The sequence below is a fragment of the Schistocerca nitens genome, chromosome 8, assembly GCF_023898315.1.
Source record: "Schistocerca nitens isolate TAMUIC-IGC-003100 chromosome 8, iqSchNite1.1, whole genome shotgun sequence".
NCBI classification, from domain to species: Eukaryota; Metazoa; Arthropoda; class Insecta; order Orthoptera; family Acrididae; genus Schistocerca; species Schistocerca nitens.
Genome location: NC_064621.1, coordinates 589,808,383 through 589,829,159, shown reverse-complemented (window position 1 = coordinate 589,829,159; position 20,777 = coordinate 589,808,383). Strand labels below are relative to the sequence as shown.

Below are 20,777 nucleotides of genomic sequence, written 5' to 3'. Positions count from 1 at the left end.
GTCCACTATTGCCTGAGCCACAAACAGAAACAGTGATGGGTGCCTCATCTGTCCGTCCAGCCTCCACAATACCATCGGGATCGATTGGTTTGTCATTTTCTGACCAAATGCTTCTTCCCGCTGTCTCTGAATCCGTCCGTGTGCAGAGCCATCACGGTGTGCCTACTGCAAGATGGCGCTCCATTACTACTTCTGTCCTCCCCCGGGGATGGCAGCATGTCGACTACTGGTAAGCAGGGGTGCTACGGGTGATGGTGCAAGGAGCGACTGAAGTAGCGTCAACCATTGTATCCATTTTCATTAGATATCATTTATACCCTATAATCATTGTTACACCGGTCATTAAACATTCACTTTGTTCAGAGTGAAAGATATTAGTACAGATTTGCACTTGCAAACTGTCAGCTGCCACATCGCCATGTTATACCTACATAGCGTATTTTCCTTCGAGTGGGGTATGTTTCATAAATTGTAAGCGACTTCTTCCTAATAACTTTTCTATAAAAAAAAGGTGTATTCAAAACGAATAAGACCTTGAGCAGAACCTGAAAACTGATTTTTGCATAAAAAGCTAGGACAATCTCTCCGGTCGCTGTTCTAAGTCAATTGGCGAATCAGTGTTTAGAGAAGAATAGCCAGAGAAATTCGTGCTTACATATTATTTTCTTTCGTAATAAAGTGCAGTAAAGGTTTACATCTCTTTTTTATTATTCACTTGGAAATGCTCAGTAAATGCAAGCTGCATCTCAGGTAAATTTGTTCTTAGTTACGTGATAGTAGTTTTCCATGACATTTCAGACAGTATAAAATAAATTTTGTGTATATGGACGTAGTAAGTAATTGATGGTGAGATGGATGAAATTCTACCTTACAGTTTACAATGCGTTACCTGATAGCATTGCCAAGCTGATATTACAGATACCCGTTCTTACGACTCAGTTACTAACGTGCAACTTCTTAATACACTCCTGGAAATTGAAATAAGAACACCGTGAATTCATTGTCCCAGGAAGGGGAAACTTTATTGACACATTACTGGGGTCAGATACATCACATGATCACACTGACAGAACCACAGGCACATAGACACAGGCAACAGAGCATGCACAATGTCGGCACTAGTACAGTGTATATCCACCTTTCGCAGCAATGCAGGCTGCTATTCTCCCATGGAGACGATCGTAGAGATGCTGGATGTAGTCCTGGGGAACGGCTTGCCATGCCATTTCCACCTGGCGCCTCAGTTGGACCAGCGTTCGTGCTGGACGTGCAGACCGCGTGAGACGACGCTTCATCCAGTCCCAAACATGCTCAATGGGGGACAGATCCGGAGATCTTGCTGGCCAGGGTAGTTGACTTACACCTTCTAGAGCACGTTGGGTGGCACGGGATACATGCGGACGTGCATTGTCCTGTTGGAACAGCAAGTTCCCTTGCCCGTCTAGGAATGGTAGAACGATGGGTTCGATGACGGTTTGGATGTACCGTGCACTATTCAGTGTCCCCTCGACGATCACCAGTGGTGTACGGCCAGTGTAGGAGATCGCTCCCCACACCATGATGCCGGGTGTTGGCCCTGTGTGCCTCGGTCGTATGCAGTCCTGATTGTGGCGCTCACCTGCACGGCGCCAAACACGCATACGACCATCATTGGCACCAAGGCAGAAGCGACTCTCATCGCTGAAGACGACACGTCTCCATTCGTCCCTCCATTCGCGCCTGTCGCGACACCACTGGAGGCGGGCTGCACGATGTTGGGGCGTGAGCCGAAGACGGCCTAACGGTGTGCGGGACCGTAGCCCAGCTTCATGGAGACGGTTGAGAATGGTCCTCGCCGATACCCCAGGAGCAACAGTGTCCCTAATTTGCTGGGAAGTGGCGGTGCGGTCGCCTACGGCACTGCGTAGGATCCTACGGTCTTGGCGTGCATCCGTGCGTCGCTGCGGTCCGGTCCCAGGTCGACGGGCACGTGCACCTTCCGCCGACCACTGGCGACAACATCGATGTACTGTGGAGACCTCACGTCCCACGTGTTGAGCAATTCGGCGGTACGTCCACCCGGCCTCCCGCATGCCCACTGTACGCCCTCGCTCAAAGTCCGTCAACTGCACATACGGTTCACGTCCACGCTGTCGCGGCATGCTACCAGTGTTAAAGTCTGCGATGCAGCTCCGTATGCCACGGCAAACTGGCTGACACTGACGGCGGCGGTGCACAAATGCTGCGCAGCTAGCGCCATTCGACGGCCAACACCGCGGTTCCTGGTGTGTCCGCTGTGCCGTGCGTGTGATCATTGCTTGTACAGCCCTCTCGCAGTGTCCGGAGTAAGTATGGTGGGTCTGACACACCGGTGTCAATGTGTTCTTTTTTCCATTTCCAGGAGTGTATGTTAGTCGCTAAAACGGTATTCGTTGCAGTCCAGTCTGTGATTTTGGACGCTGCATGCTTTTTATCGCTTCTTCTGATGGTTCATTTCCTCTCTACATGTTCGTACAGTGACGAAGGAAGCCTAATGTATGTCCTTTTGGTAATAACTGTGTTTTCTGCACGCAGAAAATAAAACAATGTTTTCAAACTGGAAATGCTAAAGATGTTTAACATAACGGAGCAGAATAGTTACTGTGCAGATATAAGGAAGCTACATGAAGAAGCCACAATGTGACAGCTTTCCATGAGTCACATTGTAGTATTCAGTTAATAGTACGTAACGTAATGAAATTCCACACAAATTTTCCAGCCGGAGACTGGCAATGTTCGTTGCAGTTAGTACGCATTTAAAGGGTACTTGTTCTACATGACGTCACAGAAAGGCAGCGTTACTTGGCCTCAAGAAACCACTGTTGACAGTCATATTCTTGCACGTGTAGATACTGGCCGGTAGGATATTGCACAGAGTACTAAATGTGAGACTATACAAGAAACAACGTACGAATATCAGTTGTGCTTCTCGATACGTAAGAGTATATCAAGAGGTAAGTTATGAACAGTAGATATCAATTTAATCAACTTTAATACATGTTTAAGGTTGGCCTGAACGCTCTCTCTTCGAAAACGATAATAGAAAAGAATCCACATACTATGAGTTACATTAAACTTCGTCAGTTGTCCTCTCACCTTTCAGAAATAAAATGTTCGAGACCGTATTTCGACTGCGGCATCGACAGCTTTTGTGGAACAATTTGGCGTTACTCTAGCACAAATTAATGCCGATTTCAGTAAACCACGGAAAAGCTAATCATGATAGCGGGATGGGGATCTAAACGACGATCATTCCAAATAGATTTAGGAGAAGGCACTTGACGGCACTTACTCGTCAGGTTACGGAAACAGCTGCTGTAAATTTTCAGTTTCGATAATCATCTTCAGTGTACGGTGTAAGGTGCATTTGTGAAGTGCAATACCCACTTTTTGAATTCAGTTTTCTTTCTGTACTGACAGCTCATATAATCATTCTAGAATTTTGAATAGAAAACACGCCAAAGAAAACTGCAATTTAGCGAGGTCTTTGCTATTTTCCGTGCGAAAAATTATTTCAAATTTTTCTACGTATTATAGGGGTTGAGCAGCAATACGTGTAGTAATTGAAGTATGTCATAAGCCAATCTTTAATTAATGGTGCAGAATGTTTTTACCGCTTCAACACAGAAGTAAGCAGGAAGAACGCACATTACAGTTTACCGTCACATAGATGACGACGTCATTAGAAGGAAGGAAGAAATGCAGATTAAGGTTTATCTTCTCGTCGACATCAATGTCGTTAGAGACCGAGTACGAGCTCGGAACTATTAAAGGAAGGGAAAAGAAATCGGGCGTGTCCTTCCAAAGGAACCACCTCGGCATTTGCCTGGAACTTAGGGGAATCATGGAAAACCTAAATCCGGATGGCTGGACGCGGATTTGTATATCGTCCCCCTCAAAGCGAGTTCATTGTGATAACCACAGCGCCATCTCGCCTCGTACGAGTTCACTGGAAACAGAGCACGCCCTCGGAATGGGACGAAAGGGCGAAAGAAATGGCTTTGAGAGCAACCATCCCAGCGCCCAGCTGCTTTACACTGTTGGATCATGCAACAATGACCGCAACGTAGTGTCTCCCTGCATCCATTGCTACCTCCATACTACCAGCTACAGCCATAGCCACAGTCCATTTGGAGAGAAAATGTTTTAGCCTGTGTTTATAAATGTCATGTCAAGAACTTTCTCCTGTGGACGTGATTTACTTTCCGGTTTGCTGAATATCGTGTGAGAATGGCATGGAAAATAAGTTACTTTGTATTTAAATATTTTCCTATTAATACGACACAGGATTGGTATAGTAACTGAAACCTATTTCCTTTCCTTTCAGTAATTTTGATTCAGTAATTTCATCTTGAGAAAGCAGTCATATTGTCTAGAAGTGTGCAGAATACTTCTCAGCTCACCAGATAAAGGCAAACGTGGTCGCATTACCACGCGATGTTAGAGAGTTGAAGTTATATTTGTAGGAGATCTGTATGGTCCAAAGGAATGTGTAATAACGGCGATGCAGACGGAAACTAAATTGTTATCTTTTTGAATGAATGGTTACAATGAATCCATGAAACACTATTTCGTAAATGTATTAAACAGGTGTTCGATAAAAACTTTGACCAGGGTTCCGTATCTGCCATTGAACAACTGATAGTATGGGATCAAGATAAAGGCGTTACCGAAGAAAATGGATAGATTTTCCTTCACTCAATTTATGGTCAGAATTTGTTAGAGGGTCTATAAAATTGCTACCAGCGACAGGTGGTATCATAAGCACCAATGAGATTCGATCTAGATGCCTCAGAGTCTAGCAGGGCTAGACAACAATACGTGAACTTTCTCCTGAACGGAGAGACTTTAATGCTGTTGACACTACTTATTTGCAATTGTGAGTCTTAACTAGTGTGTATTTGGAGTACTTGAACTGTGTAACGTCACTGAAAACGATACGACGTAGAGGGGTTCTTCTAACTCGATGACATAAACTGCAAATTGTTGTGTAGGCCTGTCACTAAACGAAAGTGATGTCAAGCGTCCAAACTAAGTTCATTAAGTTCATAATCTGAGCAAATATATATAATCAAATGTACTGTATTGAATATAAAATGCAAGAGAGATACATTACAAGAGTTACGTCATTTATTTCGCGTCGACGCAACCGTCTTTGGTATAGCTGTCGAAAAGAGTTCTGCTGCCACATACAATCACAAAAATGTGTTCAATATTTTCTAACAATGTACATGTTATTGTATCTGGAATTGACAACTATTGTAAGGTCCACTTTTGTTAAAAGACACGACTGTTGAACAATCCTTGGGAGCAGTCAGTCACAACGGTAAAATTTATTGTGTTATGGGCCTAGAGCGACTTAAAACTGAGCAACTACGTGTATAAAATTAATTGAAAGATGGGCAGGTGACACACTGGGGTTCATAAGAAAGAGTCCTAAAGAAACACGACACAACCGGTAAAGAAGGAGGCTATCAAGTTCCTTATTCGAACGGTTCTTGAAAGTTTTTCGTCAGCCTGGGGCTCTTCCGATGTAGAATTAGTAGAGGGGATAGAGGCGACCTAAAGAAGAGCAGAGCTCCAGCGATTCTGTGCCCTTTTCAGTTAGGCAGTGCTCATCGAACAATTTCTGAGACGCGATTGTAAGAGATCTGTATACTCTAAACGAAAGTGCAACAGATAAGCACGAGAAAATTTTATAGTTATTTTCGCGACAATGATATCGCGATTTACTGCTGTGCAATATTCGAAACCGGTTTTCTAACAAAACTGGCGTTGTGGCCGAGCTGTTCTAGGCGCTTCTGTCTGGAACCGCGCTGCTGCTATGGTCGCAGGATCGAATCCTGCCTCGGGCATGGATGTGTGTGCTGTCCTTAGGTTAGTTAGTTTTAAGTAGTTCTAAGTTCTAGGGGACTGATGACCCCAGATGTTAAGTCCTATTGTGGTCACAGCCATTTGAACAAAACTGGGCAAGACTGCTGCGCCCTCTATTGAATTAACGGAGGGATCTTAAGAAGAAGGTGAGAAACATTTGGGCGGGACCGTCACATAGAGACTCAGTACAGTTCAGTGGCAGACGCTACTAACGAGGCGGCGTCCATCATAGAGAGGTTTACTACTAAAATTCCGAAAACGTGTGTACAAATAAAATCAGTAATATGTTACTACCTCAAACATGTACCTCACAAAATTACAATGGCAGGAAAATCAGGGAAATATGAACTCAGACGGGGGCTTGAGAAACGTACATACTGACATTCACCATCTGGGAGAAGAATGAAATGACAGTGTCCTACACCACACACAGTAAGGTATCTTAAGGGATGTAAATTGAAATGTATAATTTTTTGTTGCTTTCATCTAGGAAGTCGTTTCTATTTATCGACACTTGAAACATGTACAGCGAAATCGTGCGATGGACTGACGAACACAGGTGTCTGACAGCAAAGGAAACTTGGCATCAGGATAGATGGGCAATGTTCGTTATAGTTGGAAGTACATTAGGATGACGAAAAATATATCATTGTCAACCACAAACCATTGAATACAGCAAACAAACTCACGGAGGGTCCGCTATATTAGAAACGACACACAGCTCAAATCAAGTGTAAAGTTATAGCTTACGTCAAGCGCATAATTCTGTATTATTATTGCGACTAACCAATGCAACAAGAATTTAATGTTTGTGTTGTTAAAAAGTGCAGGAAGTAAGCTAAACAAGGCGCCAGTATTTAGCTTACTCCTTCCGTAAAATGACTGTAAGTGTACCGAGATTACGTCGCAGTCCTACACACTGATCACCGCCTAGAATATCACATGTCCTCTCTGTGTGAGACACTTTGAGTAATCGTGTCACCAAACTCGCGTGTGATACTGAACTCAAATAGGAGGGTGTAGATGAATTTGTGCCGTACGAACAAGTGAAAACCAAGGGAAAATATTCATTTTAGTAACATAAGTAATGAGTCACTGCAGCTATGTTTTTATCCAGTATGTTCTTCAACAAATGATCAGCGCAGAAATAGAATACAGAAAGGATTACGTCATCATCATGATCGTCACGAGTATGGTCGTGAAATAACATTTTTCAAATATTTTATGTTATTCCGGTCTTTCTTCTTCTCAGCTATTGAACTGTATTTCCCTCGTGTCAGGTAAGCACTACTTGCAGCTTACGTATATGATGTCGAACGCCAACCGAATGGAAGTAAAACAGACGAAACTTCCGCTGATATCTACTGTCATTCTGATGCTACTTACTAAAAATATTGCCATGCACTCAACCTCTTGTGACAGACTACACGACCAGAGGTTTCATATACTAGCATTTGTTGGCATTCAACCATTGTTTTTGGAAAGGTGCAACTCGAGTGATAAAAGCACCATCCAACAGCGGATTTTCATATCACCAAATTAATGGTGGAGCTCTCCACGAATCGCTTATCTCTCGGTGTTGGGTACAGAGGCGTGGGTAACTCATAAATACGACACGATAATCCCTTGTATCGCACATGCAATGCGTATGTCCTTTTCTACCACTGCGGTTAAAACCTTCAAAATGAGTGTATATTAATCAAATGCGAAAAACAAACTGATCCCTATCAGGGATTTCACAGAGACTCGTCTTTTGTGTATGTGTGTGTCATTAATAGATATTAAATTATTGCACACGCAGCTATTTGGAGAACACTGATAGTGGTAAAATTCAGACTAATACACAGAACCGCATCGCTCGCATGCACTTTTTGTAAATCGTGATGACGAAATAGGGCAGTATGGTATGGAATTATTACTAGTTACGTACGGTGGACCTACCTCTTTAAGTACTCTGTAATAATGACTACAGACGAAGTGCCTTACTATCTAATAAACAATGATGCGAGTACTCCATAAAACCTGTTTAAGTACAACGATTATATAAATCGTTGTGGGAGAAAAGTGTTTGTTTTAGACTATTCATTTAAGAATTCCTTCGAAGTAATATTCAGGATTTTCGTACTTCATGTAATTTTCGTTGATGTTCTTGACTAGCAGTTAAAAGTGACGTCATCCGTGTTAAGAGGTGACGTGCCAAAATTGTAACTGCAGCTCCTGTTTCAAACCATAACTAGCATCTACGCTTTTGGTAAGCATGGGAAAGATATAAGGTATACATTTTAATTTACAGGATTTTTGCCACAAAAATAGATACAGCTAGAAATCGAAAGAGCTGTCGATATTTCAAGCATGAATTTTGCTCACCGAATGATTAATTGTGTGGATGGTTAGTTTAAATTATGTAAATGTTATGGCAGCTGTCTAAAGGTTTTATTTGTTAGAATTATGGGTGCTCATGTCACATAAATTACGTACAAAATTAAAATTCCTTTCATTTTCGACACATATATGAAGCACTACTCGTAATGCGAGAACAACATTAACTCATTGTTAGAATTGGGGAATTGTCTTATGCGTTATTCAAGAGACTCAAGCGATTGGTTTCTTCTACAAATTTGATCACGGAGTAAACTCAGTGCAATCGGTGTTAAACAAAAGTCATCTGTGGGTGCAAGGTTTACAACGTACGGAGTTGGACTTCACTGATATTAAAACAGTGCGATCTATGACATTCGATTTCGCGTACCCATGCATCTATAACGACCAGGCCTAAGCAGTGGCGCTCTCGCAATGATTAGAGAAGTCCGCGACGAATTGTGTTGCTGACCCTCGAACCGTTTCAGTTAATTCAGTGTGCTGCAATGTCTGAACAGACCGAGTAGAATGAGTACTACTGGAGTGTGAGTGAGGTCGCAGGGTGGGGGGCGACTCACCGTGAGCGAGGAGCGCGAGGCACGCCACAGCTAGCGCGGCGCGCGTCATACCGTGCGCATCACGTATCACGTGGCGTCGGCGCCGGGACGCAGAGCGGGCGCCGCTCTCTACTGCCCTCTGCCCGCGACGACTACCGCCGCCAGACTGGCAGCCCGACGCAGGCCGGCCGGCCGCGTCCCGTCCGTTGCCCGCTTCCCCCACCACTCCCCGCTTTCCCCCACCACGCGCGCCAGCCGCTGCCAGCGCGCCGCACCCGTCCTGCGACCGACTGGTCCATCCGGAGAGTTGTCGACGCCAGCATCAAGTGTCAGAGAGGTGCGCGGTGGTGGACGCTGATGTTCGACGTCCAGACCACTGGCTGCGTGCGGCGTCGCTGCTCTGAACATTCGACTGCCTATATTGCCGAGTTAATGCCTTACTTTCTCAAACTTCACAATATCGTAAGAAATGACGTGCATGTTACTCCGCGATTGTTTTCGAAACACAGGGCATTTTCAGTTGAATTTCGGTGCCCATAGTTAATACCATAAAGTAAAAAAAAAAAAATCACATAAACACCTCAGTATGCAAAATATATGGTAGTCAAAGCAGGTGGCTGTAGTCTTCAGTCTTGAGACTGGTTTGATGCAGCTCTCCATGCTACTCTATCCTGTGCAAGCTTCTTCAGTACTGCAACCTACATCCTTCTGAATCTGCTTAGTGTATTCATCTCTTGGTCAACGATTTTTACCCTCCACGCTGCCCTCCAATGCTAAATTTGTGATCCCTTGATGCCTCAGGACATGTCCTACCAACCAGTCCCTTCTTCTTGTCAAGTTGTGCCACAAACTCCTCTTCTCCCCAATTCTATTCAATACCTCCTCATTAGTTATGTGATCTACCCATCTGATCTTCAGCATTCTTCTGTAGCACCACATTTCGAAATCTCCTATTCTCTTCTTGTCCAAACTATTTATCGTCCACGTTTCACTTCCATACATGGCTACACTCCATACAAATACTTTCCAAAACGACTTCCTGACACTTAAATCTATACTCGACGTTAACAAATTTCTCTTCTTCAGAAACTCTTTCCTTGCCATTGCCAGTCTACATTTTATATCCTCTCTACTTCGACCATAGTCAGTTATTTTGTTCCCCAAATAGCAAAACTCCTTTACTACTTTAAGTGTCTCATTTCCTAATCTAATTCCTTCACCACCACCGGACTTAATCATCCGACTTACCCGACTATAGATTATAACATTTAGTAAGGCTTCAAACCAGTTGAAAAGCATTGCATTGAGAGACGACGGGTCTCCCTTGGCATGTCTCTTCTCATTATTTCTCTTTCTGATATGCCAACCCAATTAATAATTCGACCCAATTAATAATTCGACAAATCACGTTTCAGTAGATCGAATCTTTTTCTTGTTTAATATGAGAGTACTAGCAGTGACTGTAATCATCATCTTCGCCTGTAACTAACAACACAGGCTTACACAGAGATTGGATTTCACCTGTGAAACTCAGTCGTTGCGACCTACTTTTACCGACAGGCTCTTAGGATAACATAGCCTGTTTGTTAAACTCGGTTGGACGTCCAGTGAAATTTGCGGAAGATTGGACTGAGGACCTCCATTTCCCCACATACCCACCTTTTCGCCTCGTCTGAAAGCAAACAAAACATTATAAATTATGTATCCATTTGGAAGTTAGATCTGGAAGCTGGAGAGATCTGGAGAGATTGAATAAGAGTCCCTGACCATTCTTTCCACCAGCCTGTCGTCTTTTAAAGTTGTGTCCCCAGAGCAGAAGACAATTCGTCGGTCGTGGGACCTTCTTCGGCGGAGGCTGCTATGCTGTCGTCTCGAACCTGTGATTGTGCTTCTTACGGGCTACCACTTCCCCAGGTTAGTCACTTTGAAAGGTTTCTGTTGGATTCCTTTCATGTTAATTTCTTAAATCTGTTGTCATTTACGGCATAAATTCCTCTTCTAAATTGACTGTGGTGTTTCTGACTATCTGGGAGGAGACTGAGCAGTGAAACGTGTTACTTTTACACATAAACAAGAACGATCTGTGACACTACTACACTTTAAAACACAGTTTATATGTAATTCATGTCACACAGTCTCATACGGAACCTACAGCCGCTTTCTTTTATATACTGTATATGATAAAATACTGTCATCCCCCTTCCCTTCTGTATGAGAGGATGAATGAGCAAATGTATTTCTAAGTGCATGCTTGATGGTAGCAGACAAGCCTGTCTGCTAGAGAACAGTAGGACCAACGTCGGAACAGGTAGCTACGCTTTCTAAAAGCAGAGAGGTTTCTATGCTTAGTATGGTCCTGTCCGTCCCTTGTCATGTTGGTATAGGAAGCTGCCTCTCTGGTCACTTCCGTTTGTATTTGGGAAGCACGCTCGGTAGGAGCGCAGGTCAGTCTGTCCGCGGCGAGCGTCTGAAGTGGTAAGATCTCCGGCTAAGCGCGTGTCTGCTAAGTCCGTAGGACATTGGATTTCTTAAGTTCAGCCTAACTGAAAATTTAATCACCTTTATTTCAGGCTTAGCTCTAAAATATCTAATGTTATCTTAAATTGCAACGCAGTGTAATTCGCGTGTGAAGTTCAGAATATCTTCCGGTAGTTGCTTTGTCACTACTTTGTGAGTAAAGTGGAACCACGTGTTAATCAGAAACTCTAACTAAGATCATCAATCTTAAATGCGAATGCTCGCGTGATTATAACGTCTCGTCTTGACAATATTTTTCAATATAGCAACTTTTCTTTGTGTTCAACCCACGTGGGGTGTACTTTATGAGACCAGTACCACGTGCTTAGACAACTGTTTGATCCATCAGGTTAATAGTAAGACGATAGTAACCAGTTCGAGGTTTTTCTTTAGTAAATTGCGTTTCGATGTAATTTCTTTTAATTATCAAAATTATTGTGGAGTTACACTCTTTGTGTAAACCAAGTTGACCACGTGAAGCATGTGGTGAATTCATCAAAGTAGCCCTCAGCTATTCTTTTCGGGAAGATTTAACAGAGAGTTAGTATGAATTTAGTATATCAGTGTGTGGTAATTACATGACGGACAGAATTGCGCTACGAAAGTAACTTCTTTGGGTGAAAAATGAATCGGTTGGTTGTGGTTAATTTCCTCTTGCATATGTTTCAACGTTCTTTGTGTGTTATTTTAGGAATGCAGTGTTGTATGCAGTCTCCCAATCTTGGCTCCATATTTCATGTGTTCTGTAAGATTACAAACTGACATTTTCACAATCCTAAATAAGGCACCAGTTTAGTTTAATATGCCGAAATTTCAATGATCAATGTTAAAATAAATTTCCAAATATAAACTGATTTATTTCTTTTTATTTAAATTCTCTTATATATATATATATATATATATATATATATATATATATATATATATATATATATATATATATATATATATATATATATATATCACCGGTTGTCGTATGACTATTAAAAGATTATAATTAATATTAGTCTGGTTGGGAATTTGGTAAGCTAGACTGGATACCTGGTGAAACAGTTGCTCAGTAATGCAAGGTGAACTTCCGCAGACAGCTCACAGCTTTTAACCCGCTTTTATTGTCTATCAGCACCGCTTTCATAGCAAATTAAAGCAACAACATTACATCTTTATCTACAGAGGACAAGATCTGTAGTACTGACAGTGATGGTAGGCGACACTTCTCATTAATGTATCCCGTTTGGTTATGATTTAAATAGTCACACATTTTACACTGTCTTTTACAACACTCGACATAGCTTTCCTAATCGTACGGTAACTTTTCCATCCAACTTCCGATACAGAGTACGACATGTCCGTCCCTCCAGAACAGAGTGACTAGCGCAGCCGAAGTATGTCTCCCAGGCGCGCCACAGCGACCTGAATCACTTTGGTTGCAATATCATTACTGTTATATTTCTCAAAACTAGTGAACTTCAATAATCAAAAGTGATAGACTCTTCGGGTAACCATGAAAGGTTATAATAAAAATGGGTTAAATACAATTAGAGTATGTAAATAATTAATAAGAGTAGTTCGGCGTTTTGGCGTCTAGCACACGAATGTGCTGACCACTCAGACGCAAGTTCAGTACAATTGGCGGACTCTCCCACAGGACTGTCGCTTGTACCTCACTCCACTTTCGTATCAAGCTGCATCAAGGCGAGCTTCTAGGAAAATAAAATACTGGCGGCCACAGTCATAAATATCACAGCATTGCGAAATACTTCCTGTGTGTCGTTTCTTACCATTGGGTGTAGAGGCGACATTGGTATGGGAGAAATTTGCCATCTGCAGGTAGAAATAAGCATCCTGAGAACTCGTGGGAGTGCCGTTACAGTATTTTTCAATGCGAAACAACACGTCATTGGCTAACTAAAAATTGTGTTCGTGCTGGAGACCCAAGGCCCAGAATTCTCAGTACAGAGCAGGCCAGCAGACACCCGATTGGAGGCTATGTTTTTTGCAGTCCATAGTGGGAGTGAAACTGCAGATACTATGGGCGCAGACTACGACAAATCTTGTCATTGGCGGACAAAGTCTTTACGCGAAATCACGCACAAAGTGGACGCTGGGAGCACAGTTTCTTCACTTCTGGGACAGACTACTTAGGCAGACATCTTGACTAGACTTCTGCAGATCCAGCCTCACATATCCATGCAGAGAGCGCACACGGTCGTGGATTTTGAGATGAAGAGAGGTCAAGGCAACATCTACAAGTTAGTTGGTAGCTGTCGGAATTCTGATAGCATCTATCTACACTTCTGCAATCATTTCCAGCAGATTACGTCGCGATAGAATTAGGGCTTTGCTAGGTTCAAGTAAATTCACGCAGGCTCACCACAACCGAATTATCAGGTATAGTGCACGTGTAATTTTCTTTCTTTTTTATATTATGGAATCAATGGATTCACGAGATTCGGTTTCATTTAATGAATGTGTTAGGGAGTCGTTTATCATTGTCGTACATATCCTCATCAGATAGCATTCCCCGACTCTTATTTTACTCGTATTTCTTTTTGCAATGGAATTCACATATCAGTTGAATTTTCTTGGAATATGTGTTTCTAAATGTGGTAATGTCTTCTATTAATCTGTGCACACATAACAAGGAATTAATTTGGGATTCACCTGGACCTTACATGTAATTTCGAAATCAGTATATCCCTCTTGTAAAATTAATCAGTTTAACAATTACGGAAATTTCCTTTCTTGACATCCAGTCCTAGGGCCAACTTGTTATTAAAAGATACGTTAAATTCAACTCCGTTTTCTAACTTCACTAAGCAACTGCTTTTGTAGGAGCGATCTGCCTCTCAGCATGTCCAGTTGATGCAGATCAGGAAACTTACACGTGACATTTCTCAGTATGATGAAATCATTTGTGACATAAATTTGACACATTGTTTTTTGGTACCCTATATAACCAAAGAAACTGTTAATTTATCAATATGGTTTACTTTGTGGTTTATTTACTTACTATCATTCGTAATCCCTTGGCTAATTAGGGGCTACAATATAACGCATCATTCAAAACCACTGAGATAACATAAACTCCGCCGGGTTTTGCGATTTAATCATCATTCGTGGTAAGGAACGTTGACCCCAGGCAAGTTGGACGCCCTGTCTACTGCGAGTAACAAAATGCAAAGACTCGTTGTGCAAGTATTGTACTGTAACGTGTGTAAATTTGAAAAGAAATCGTTGAATTTGGAAAACAATTTCAGTAAGGTTGACGAAAATGTGATCAAGCCCTAGAATGAGATCTAAAAACGCTGCTCACTTCACGTTACGCGCTGCATAATAATGATAGAGCACCACTATGAAACATCATTCACACACACACACACACAAACACACACATACTGCTCTGTAATACGCATGCAGAAACAATACGGAAATGTAAAATTCGTAAGCGATTTCATGATGACTTATTTTGGCGTAATACTGACATGCTCTGCTAGATATACAAAATATTATGTAGTCGATTGTAAGGACCCTCGGGTCGGAACCCTATAAAATGAAAAGGAAAAAAAAAAAAGTTGATTTCGACTTCAGGCTAAGGAGAAAGTATGGTGATCTTCGGATTCAGATTACTATCATATTAGTTACGTGAGGCAGGAAGAGAGACATTTTAGAATTAATTTGAGTAGCGATATCTGTAATTTAGTAACGAAAACAAGAGCCTCTCCTGGAATTATTATCTAACCTCTCGTCAAAATACATGCTGAATAATCTCAAGTCCGTTGAACTAACTACATTCAAAATTAGGTAACGTTGTTGGAAGAACGTTGTTTTAATAATATAATTTTGTCTGTTTATCCGTAACGAGATCGATCGTTATGATTGCGTATGAGATAATAACTTCCTGAATTTAGGCAAGTATTACACTTTCACTCCTTTCCCGTAACATTAGAGACGGAAATGGGAGTCGTCTACTTAACAGTCTAAAATAACAGTAAATTTAAGCACATTTCTTCTCTTGCAGCAAATAAAAATTGAGAGAGACAGAGAGAGAGAAAGAGAAAGGTAGCGTCACAAAATTTTACTTGGTTGCAGCGCAGTTCAATGCACTGTCGACATTCACAACGAGATTTATCCAGACACGCCGATATTCAACTCTCTCGCAGCTTATCAGTGACTCCATAGGTGTTGGCAATCCAGGGCTTCCTGTTTGAAATTAAGACTCTGACTTTCCGGGCGCACATCGTAGCTCAGACTGGAAGGTACCGTATATACAACGAGCACGGCGATTCACAACCTATAACATACTCACTGACTCTATTTACTCTTGCCATCGTACAACAACAATAATAATCTTTGACATATTTATATTCCGATAACTCAAGTTGTTTTTCTGTTCACTCTTTAACATTCTAACAAAACATATCCACTTTCACCATCACATAGTACTGAAAATGTTATACAAAATCATCATTTGCTGTTATTATAGGCAACGTCAGACAGTTTTATACGTTCTTAATATGTGGTACTTGATGCTAATTTGTATTGTAAATCAGTGTATACGCTAAGATGATTCAAAGCAAGACTGCAGAGAATTAAGAGAGAAAATTTATTTATCCGCTAATAATGAGAATTTACTATGTTGCTTCAATATGTTCACAGTCTGCTTTGCATCATTGTTCCCCATTCCCCATTCCCGTTGTAGCATTTATACCACATTGCGCCCAGCCTTTATTCCTACATTACATTATAGGCTGCAGTGTGTAGAGAGAAGCTGCGTCACTAGCCCGTAGTATGTAGGTGACCTCACACCACGTGACGCCAGATGGTCACGCAGTCTGGGAACACGGAAAGTTCAAGAGGCTTCCTATGTCGGAGAAAAGGTGAATAACTGCTAGGACGGGGCGCCAAGCCGCATGTCGCTATAGTGTGCTTTTGCTGATAACTATCGAATTTAATTTCCAGCTATGCCGGTGGTCTTGCTCATACTGAGATCATATAATTATTTAAACTAGTTTAATAGTTTTACATGTTTTAATGAAGGTGAGCCTTTATTAGATGTTGAGATGGATCGATCAGAAGCGAACAGAGACAGGCCCGAAAGGGTCGCGATCGGGACTGAAAGGTGTAAAGGTTGAAAGGTATGTGCTGAGATTCGATCAGGATAGACCCAGTGAAAAATGTCGATAGTTCCCAACCGCAAGGTTGGACGAGTGGTACATCTTCGAGTAGTAAGATCTTTGACAGCTAACTGACCTAGGTGCACGCGGCAAAAGTTTGAGTAGTGGTGAGGAGATGTACAGAGACAGCAGACGTGTTTCGAGTCGGAGCTGGATGCCTGCAGGAGGCAGCCGGGTCGTGACAGCATCAAAGTAAGAATTGGCGCTACGCACATTATAAGCTATATATTGAGCATACCTCGGCACATACCTGGGGAAAGTAGAAAGAATAATTAATAAAATAGGTTTTCTTTGGTTAAATAATGTCTAAAAGCTAGATAGAAATCCCATTGTTGATGCAATAAGCGTTTTGTGAAATTTTCTCGTAAATCCATGCTATAGAAGTTTTTTTTAGATAAAATTAGAGTTTCATCTCACACCTTATGTCGTTCTCCGCATCCTGCGCTTGCATTGAACCAAAAGGTACATTAAACTAAAGTTCCCATGAGTAAAGCTAACAATTTCATTTATCAGAGTAAAATAATCTATATGTCATTGCACAGTTGGCAAATTATTCAGATCAGGACAGAATTTTTATTAAGTAACAAACAGGGCCAAAATGAGTGAAGTTATCTAGAATGACAATTTTATGCCATTGCACTACGGCTGAGTTGAATATGTTTTATTATCGGCTAAACGGGAAGGAGTGCACGAGCTAAGTCCACAGACGCAGTCAGATGCAGATTGGTGACTTTCATTTATTTTTACCACTAAACTTCCATGCAGTCAGATGTTTATTTTGAGTATTAATTTCCCAACAATATTTTCATGCAGCCAAATAAAGTTCAGTTTAGTTAAATACGCAGTCAGATGCAAGTTTTATTAAAGACTAAAGCAGTCACATGCAGTTCAGTATAGGTTAAATAGACAAATTTTACTAACAACACTTTCAAGGTGTGTGTTGTAAGTGATAGTACACTGAGTGATGCTGAAATATTTCGTGTGATATTGCCGCAGAGATACATAAACTAAATGTTAAAGCATCTTGCCTGCCATCAGACTGTTATTGACAGTGTTCAGGAAACATTTCAAGTTTCAGTATTTACTTTTACTGGCTATGTGCGGCCGCAAGCTGTTTCCGTCCACGGCAAAGTTTGAATAAATTAAGAGAGGTTCAGATGGTTCAAATGGATCTGAGCACTATTGGACTTAACATCTGAGGTCATCAGGCCCCTTACTTAGAACTACTTAAGCCTAACTAACCTAAGGACATCACACACATCCATACCCGAGGCAGGATTCGAACCTGCGACCGTAGCGGTCGCGCGGTTCCACACTGAAGCGCCTAGAACCGCTCGGCCACAACGACCAGGAAATTTGGAGAGGCATTTGTGACATCCTAAATCAGTGTCCGTTCCTTTATTTCGCCTGAGTCATAATTTGGAATTGTATTTTGCGCCAATGTTCGTCATGCACCGTTCGCAACGAACAACGAGCTCGCGACCTGCTAAGAAGAAGAATCCAGTGGGCACATCGGTATCTAGAAACGACATCCACGAGACGTCAATAGACGACACCAGGTGAGCTAATTCACCTTCAGATAATCAGAAAGGATATACGGAACAGTGTCAGGGACGTTAATTTCACAGCGTCCATGTTATCTTCGTGCGACCAAAACGATGACATTCAGTGCCCTCTGGTTAACGAGTAGAAGTGGAAGACTGCAAACAATTTTCGGCAGTATCTAGTAGGCACTGAGCACACGCCTTGAAGACCAACATTTAGGTGATGGTATTAAAGGCTATTTACAATTTGTACAGAAACCAGATGGCAGTTATAAGAGTCGAGGGGCATGAAAGGGAAGCAGTGGTTGGGAAAGGAGTGAGACAGGGTTGTTCCCTATCCCCGATGTTATTCAATCTGTATATTGAGCAAGCAGTAAAGGAAACAAAAGAAAAATTCGGAGTAGGTATTAAAATTCATGGAGAAGAAGTAAAAACTTTGAGGTTCGCCGATGACATTGTAATTCTGTCAGAGACAGCAAAGGACTTGGAAGAGCAGTTGAACGGAATGGACAGTGTCTTGAAAGGAGGATATAAGATGAACATCAACAAAAGCAAACCGATGATAATGGAATGTAGTCAAATGAAATCGGGTGATGCTGAGGGAATTAGATTAGGAAATGAAGCACTTAAAGTAGTAAAGGAGTTTTGCTATTTAGGGAGTAAAATAACTGATGATGGTCGAAGTAGAGAGGATATAAAATGTAGGCTGGCAATGGCAAGGAAATCGTTTCTGAAGAAGAGAAATTTGTTAACATCGAGTATACATTTAAGTGTCAGGAAGTCGTTTCTGAAAGTATTTGTATGGAGTGTAGCCATGTATGGAAGTGAAACATGGACGATAACTAGTATGGACAAGAAGAGAATAGAAGCTTTCGAAATGTGGTGCTACAGAAGAATGCTGAAGATAAGGTGGATAGATCACGTAACTAATGAGGAGGTATTGAATAGGATTGGGGAGAAGAGAAGTTTGTGGCACAACTTGTCTAGAAGAATGGATCGGTTGGTAGGACATGTTTTGAGGCATCAAGGGATCACAAATTTAGCATTGGAGGGCAGCGTGGAAGGTAAAAATCGTAGAGGGAGACCAAGAGATGAATACACTAAGCAGATTCAGAAGGATGTAGGTTGCAGTAGGTACTGGGAGATGAAGAAGCTTGCACAGGATAGAGTAGCATGGAGAGCTGCATCAAACCAGTCTCAGGACTGAAGACCACAACAACAACAATTTTCACTTCGTTATTTTTTATTTAAATTTGTTTTACACCTTTTTACATATAAAATCTATCGTTGAAACCCCATTTAGAATTCTATATATACTACTTGATTTGTTGCAAATGAGTATCAACTACTCAGTACCAGACACTGCTGAAAAGATAGTCCACCACGTTTTCAGCATCTGACTCTACACATCATACACACATACACAGAATGAAGTTCTTTCATTACATAGTTCATACCGTGTCAGTCTTACTTCTTCAAACTTTTTTCATCGTTTGCGAACATAATTCTGAAGATTATATTAATACTATTCATTTCGTTATCAAAACCATATGGCAGAGGCTCTTCTTGTACTTTCGCAAAAGCATCATAAATTAACAAAGAAAAAAAAGTTTGTTGGCAAAACCAGGTTTATGGTTCACGCATGTAAAAATACGAGGACTTCTTTTCCTGGAAGCTTTGTTCGAAGTACCAGAGGTTTGTCATAGAAGATTCTTAGTGTCTCTGCTAGACATTGTAGTGTTTTGGACCCTTGACATAATAACTTCGTTTTTTCCTTTAATTGGTCACTTCCCTTTTACTACGAGGGTTGTTTTTTAAGTAAGGGCCGTTCGCGCGTATAGTCCCGTAGTTCGCGCGGACGCCGCAACAAACCACCGCGCCACTTGCCGGCATCCTTCCCGCTCACACTGATGCAAGTTGCAGCTCTGTAGCTGACGTGCACGCATCGCTGTGCTACTTTATAATGTTTACGATTATTGAATCGCCCGCCGCGTGTGAGATACGGTCAGTGATACGTTTTTTGACCGCGAGAAGCCTATCAGCTGCAGAAATTCATCGTCAGTTAACAGAAGTTTATGGCTCGAATGCAATGAGTGAAGGTAAAGTGCGTCAATGGGTTAGAGAGTTTAAAAATGGCCGTCCAAACGTCCAAGACGAAGAACGCTCAGGCTGGCCCTCTGTGATCACTGATGATTTGGTGGCTGCAGTCGAAACAAAGATTCACAATTTCCACTCTTTCTTTGGAAATACCACAAGTTTCAAGATCGGTTTTGTACAAAATTGTGTCTGAAAACGTAAACTTTAAGAAACTGTGTTCTCGGTGGGTACCCAGACTCCTCACAGAGGACCACAAAGGGAAGAGATTTGCCACTTCATTGGACTTTTTGATTCATTACGAGGAAGAAGGGGATAACATGTTGAGTCAAATTGTCACTGGAGATGAAACATGGGTATCCCATATCACTCCCGAAAGCAAGCGACAACCGATGGAATGGCGTCACACAACCTCACCTGTCAAGGTCAAAGCCAAACAGACGCTGTCAAAGCGCAAGATTATGGCAACTGTGTTCTGGAACCGGCGCGGTGTTTTGCTAGTGGACTTTATGCCACGAGGAACGACAATCAACTCAGATGCCTACTGTGCAACTCTAAAGAAGCTCCTCAGAGCAATTCAAAACAAAAGGTGCGGCATGCTGACAAAAGGAGTTTTGCTCCTGCACGATAACGCTAGG

The 20,777-nt window shown here is 41.8% G+C and overlaps 1 protein-coding gene across 2 annotated transcripts in view; it reads right to left on the bottom strand.

The window, feature by feature from the left end:
- The window catches only part of LOC126198713 (carbonic anhydrase-related protein 10-like), a 424,244-nt gene extending 415,282 nt beyond the window's left edge, over window positions 1-8,962 (bottom strand). For both annotated transcript variants that reach the window (XM_049935229.1, XM_049935230.1), the window contains exon 1: window positions 8,829-8,962. In XM_049935229.1, the coding sequence (XP_049791186.1) occupies window positions 8,829-8,877 (49 nt within the window). In that variant the 5' untranslated portion in view covers window positions 8,878-8,962. The remainder of the gene's footprint in view (window positions 1-8,828) is intronic.
- Between the last annotated feature and the right edge of the window lie 11,815 nt (window positions 8,963-20,777).